The 4,909-nt window shown below is 48.1% G+C and overlaps 1 protein-coding gene across 1 annotated transcript; it reads right to left on the bottom strand.

Annotated features, from left to right (window-relative positions):
- Nucleotides 1-3,454: 3,454 nt before the first annotated feature.
- LOC145075716 (uncharacterized) lies at nucleotides 3,455-4,096 on the bottom strand. Its single transcript, XM_079021853.1, has one exon. It carries the CDS (start codon nucleotides 4,094-4,096, stop codon nucleotides 3,455-3,457), a length of 642 nt encoding a protein of 213 aa, XP_078877979.1.
- Nucleotides 4,097-4,909: the final 813 nt, after the last annotated feature.

A 4,909-nucleotide genomic window follows, 5' to 3' on the forward strand; every position in this document is an offset into this window, starting at 1 on the left:
GCTTTTCCCCCACAACCAGGGTGCGTGTTGCCGATTATCTGAAGAGTGTGCAGGTATCCGCCGAGGATTACTCTGAGGTGCTTCTCTTTGGGGTGGGGATGAGTCCTTCTTGGAGGCGGCGTGGCAAGATGGCGGTGTTCTTCTCCGTTGTTGATGGTCAGTGTAGTATCTTCCCCCTTTTCTTTTCTTGTTCCTCCTTGTTGCTTCCGTGTTTTTAATATTTCCATTTTGCTTTCCCCCAGGCACTGAGTCTTCTTTGTCTATGGATGAGGTGTTGCGTAAGCGCTATCGGGGCAAACTGGAGTTTCGTGAGGTAGACCTAGTCGATGGCCTTCCCCCTCCTCGCCGGGCAGACCGACTTGCTCTGACCACTGCTCCTCCTGTTCCTCCAGTAAGCTCATCGGCGTCTAAGGAGGATCCGCTACACGCTCGCCCTATCTCCTCTATCATGCCCCTGGGCGGCATTCCCTCTTCCTCCCTGGAAGACAGTGAAGATAGCAAAAAAGGTATCATTGCTGATGTTCGGCGGATGCAGGCGAAACATAAAGCTATGCAAGCCATGGGCGAGCCGGTTACTGGTGCTCCCCCTGCCACCAAGAGAGTGCATACTAGGCACAGCTTTTTTCGCCTGCTGATTTCGATGAGTTCCACATCTACTGGCGTGGTTGTGATTCCCGATGATGATGCGCAACAGTCTGAGGGAATCAACAGGGCGACTGAACAGCCCGTTATTTCAGATTTTTCTTCCATTCCTTCTCCGACTATTCCGTTTGTTCCCTCCAGGCTTTCTCCGGCGAAGGGCTTTGGCCCTCATGGGCCGGTTACAGTTTCCCAAGATGGTGGCCCTGGTGATGGTGCTTCTGGGTCTACGGTTTTTGTGCCATCTTGGGATCTTCGCAACGATTCTCTTCTTTCTGTGCGTGCCAATGCTTTGGAATTCTTGCGCCACGCCTTCCCTCCAGCTGCAGTTGGGGATATGGAGGCAATGGTTAATCCTGCCCTTGCTCACAATATGGCTTACGCTGCTGCACAGGCCATGTTTTATCTTGTTGCAGGTTCCCGGTGTATCCATACCCTTGGCAAGGTGGAGGCCACACATGCCACATGTGGATTGCGTGTGGCTAGTTTGGAGCATCGTCTGAGTGAGCTTGGTGATGATCTTCGTTCTTCTGAGAAGAAATGTGAGTTGCTAGCATCTGAGAAGAACATTCTTGACGAGGCTAGGGCTGCATTGGAAACCCAGGTTGACTCTCTCACATAAATGAATGAAGGTTTAATGATCCAGGTTGAAAGTCTTGAGCATGATGTTGTCGATCGCGACAAGCTTGTATCGTCACTACAGTCAGATGTGGACGCTGCTCGACGAGACTTGGATTGGTTGTTGCACGTCGGCGTTGTTCGTATTGATGATAAACTGATAGAGCACCCTGACTTTACCAACGCCATCAGTCTTATCCGCCATGTTGCGTACATGGCTGGGGTTGAGTCTGTTCAGAAGACTTCAGGTGGCGGTGGGAGTGGGGGCAGTTGTTGGTGCGTCGTCTCTTGATCCCGTGGTTAGTATAAATGATGCTCTTTTGTCCTTCGCTAGTATGGATCATGCAAGTCTATTAGGTTTGGGGGAGGTGGGTATTGAAGGTTTGCGGGAGTTATGCTCCTTTGGTGGTTCAGAGGGTACGCCTGAGAGTATTGTGGGTCATGAGATGGTGTTGGTGACGGGTGCTGACATGGAAGGTGATGGTAAGGATCATGGGTCTGGTGGTGGTGGTGAGCGTGATTTTGGGGCGAGTGTTGGTGATGGAAACGTTAGTGAAGTAGTTGTGGATGATGGAGAAGGCGATGGTGGGGCAGTTGGGGAAAATGCTGGAAAGAGTGTTGGGGAGGAGGCTGTGGCAAGTGAGAAGGATGTTCGTGGGGATGGTCTAGAGTCGTAAGGTTTCTCTCTTTCTGTTAGTTTAGTATGTGATGTTTTGCCTTGTAATGTTTGAACTTCTAAAATAGTATTTCGCTTTCCTGGATGTATATTTGGCATGTTTTAGGCATTATCTATTGTCTAACTGATTTGTTGTGTGTTTGGCTTGCTTGCTTACTGCGCACTATTCAGGATATACAGCGCCTTTATGCGCCGGGCACTTTGCTTTGCCCTTGCTACCATTGACACACTAAGTGTCCATATTGGACGCACTTAGCATCCATGATTGGATTTCGCATGTAATCATTCAATCATTAGACTAATAAGCTAAGTATATAAAAATCAGCAATTGCATTATCATTTCATTAACCGCGGGTTTTTTTAATACACTAAGTATTGAACTCATGACGCTTAGCATGGTATTTTTAAATACACTAAGTATTGGACTGATGTCTCTTAGCATGGAATTATATATACACTAAGTATTGACTTCATGTCTCTTAGCATGGAATTTTAAATACACTAAGTATCAGGTTCATGTCATTTAGCATAAACAAATATACTCTAAGTATTCGGGGTGCGATACACTTAATGAGACGTCAACCAACTGGGGTTGCCTCCCTTTCCTTCCTTTCCTTGCCTTAGAAAAAATATTTCTTTAATTTCCTAGCATTCCATGTTCTTGGAATGAGCCTTCCTTCCATTGTCTCTAACACGTATGCACCGTTCCTATTTGACTCCGTGACTCTGTATGGGCCTTCCCATGTTGGGCCCAACTTTCCTTGAGGTTGGGCTCGGCTTGCCTCGTTTTTCCTCAAAACATATTCGCCGACTTTGAAGGCCGGCCTTCTCCTTTACCCTTTGGTTGTAATATCTTTCTGTTGCATGTTTATAAGCGGCTTGGCGTACACCCGATTCTTCACGCTTCTCCTCTAGGATATCTTGGTTTATCCTCAAGTCTTTTATGTTGCTTTCCTCATCCTTGTTGGCCACCCTCAGTGTGTTCATTGCCACCTCCATGGGAAGCATGGCTTCTGTTCCATACGTCAAGCTGAAAGGGGTTTTCTTTGTGCTTTTTCGTGGTGTAGTTCTGTATGACCACAACACCATTGGTATCTCTTCTGCCTAATTCCCCTTTTCTTTGCCCAACCTCTTCTTAATCCCATTGACAATGGTTCGATTGGACACCTCTGTTTGGCCGTTCGCTTGAGGGTGTGCCACCGATGTGAAGCGTTGGCTTATCCCTTTAGCGGTGCACCATTCTCTGAACGGGTTCTCAGGAAACTGCAAGCCATTGTTGCTGATGAGAACCTTAGGTGTTCCGAATCATGTCATGATATTTTTCCATACGAATTTTATCATGTGCCTCCCAGATATGCACGCCAAAGGCTCAGCTTCAATCCACTTTGTGAAGTAGTCCACAGCTACCACCATATACTTTAGTTTCCCTGGTGCTTCTGGGAATGGACCCACTATATCTATGCCCCACTGGTATAAAGGCCATGGGCTGGATATGTTGCTTAGCGGGGCCGGGGGGTTCGCCTAGACTGGGGCGTAAGACTGGCACTCCCCACATTTCCTGGTTACTTCTATCGCATCCTGCTGTATTGTTGGCCAGTATACCCCCATTCGTAACACCTTGTCTGTCAAGGCCCTCGCCCCTTCGTGTGCACCCACCTGTCCTGAGTGTGCCTCCTGCAATATCTCTCCCCCTTTGGCCTGATCCACACATTTTAACCATGAAGACGTGAACCCCTTCTTGTACAATTCTCCATTCACCATTGCGTATGAAGGCGCTTTTATACGTATTTTCCTGGCCTCATCATGATCGTCCGGAAACACTCCTCTTTGAAGGTATTCCCGGAACGGTGTCATCCATGTGGGCCCATCGGGGGTTAGGGTGTTCACTTGCTGCTCATTTATACTCCTTTCTCGAAGTACCTCTACTAAAACTTTCTTTGATAGGTGGTCGAAGCATGTGGATGCCAGCTTACTCAAAGCGTCTGCCCTCTTAATTTCGCTTCTGGGTATCTGCTTGATTGTAAACCAGCCGAATGATCCTACCAGTTGTTTCACCATCTTTACATATTTTCCCATTCTTTGATCTCTTACCTCGAAACTTCCATTGACTTGGTTTGCTGCTAACCTCGAGTCGGTTAAGGCTGTTAAAACTTTCGCACCCATCTGCTTGGCTAGCCGTAATCCTGCAAGAAGTGCTTCGTACTTCGCCTCATTGTTTGACGTATGGAAGTCGAAGTAGAGGGCATAGGTTACCTCCTCTCCTTCTGGGCTAGTCAGGATCAGCCCCGCCCCCGAGCCTTCCCTGTTGGATGCTCCATCCGTATACAGGGTCCATGAACCATGGTCAGCCGGGGCCCCTTCAACTACCCACACCTTCTCTTTCTTCAGGTTCCCTCCGCCTGGGATCTCCAGTAAGAAGTCAGCCAATGCCTACCCTTTGATGCTTGTTCTTGGGCGGTAGTTTATGTCGTGTTCTCCCAGCTCAATTGCCCACTTGGCCAGTCGGCCTGACGTCTCCTGCTTGAGTAAGATCTGTTTAATGGGGTAGCTCGTGAGTACCTCGATTTAATGTGCCTGGAAGTATTGCCTTAGTCGTCTCGTGGCATAAATGAGTGCTAATACCAACTTTTCCAGCGTGGGATAGTTGAGTTCTGGTCCTTTCAGCGCTCTACTAACAAAGTACATCGACCTCTGTTCCCCCTCCCTTTCTACAGCAAATACCGAGGATATCGCTTCGTCTGATCTTGAAAGATACACTTGTAATGTTTCTCCAGGGATAGGGGTGGCCAGAGTTGGCAACTCGTGTAACGCTTCCTCGATTTTCTGGAGCGCCTTTTCTGCCTCATTCGTCCACTGGAAATTGTTCTTCTCGATGCACCCTTTTAAGGTGTGGAACAATGGCATGGCCTTGTCAGCGGATTTCGAAATGAACCTGCTTAGAGCTGTAAGCTTCCACTTCAGACCCTGTGCATCTCG

The sequence above is a fragment of the Lactuca serriola genome, chromosome 9 (genome assembly GCF_051521515.1).
Source record: "Lactuca serriola cultivar US96UC23 chromosome 9, Lser_US96UC23_V15, whole genome shotgun sequence".
Lineage (NCBI taxonomy): Eukaryota > Viridiplantae > Streptophyta > Magnoliopsida > Asterales > Asteraceae > Lactuca > Lactuca serriola.

Excerpts from the sequence above, each read along its gene's own strand:
- LOC145075716 (XM_079021853.1), bottom strand. The coding sequence starts at position 4,096 with ATGGGTGCGAAAGTTTTAACAGCCTTAACCGACTCGAGGTTAGCAGCA.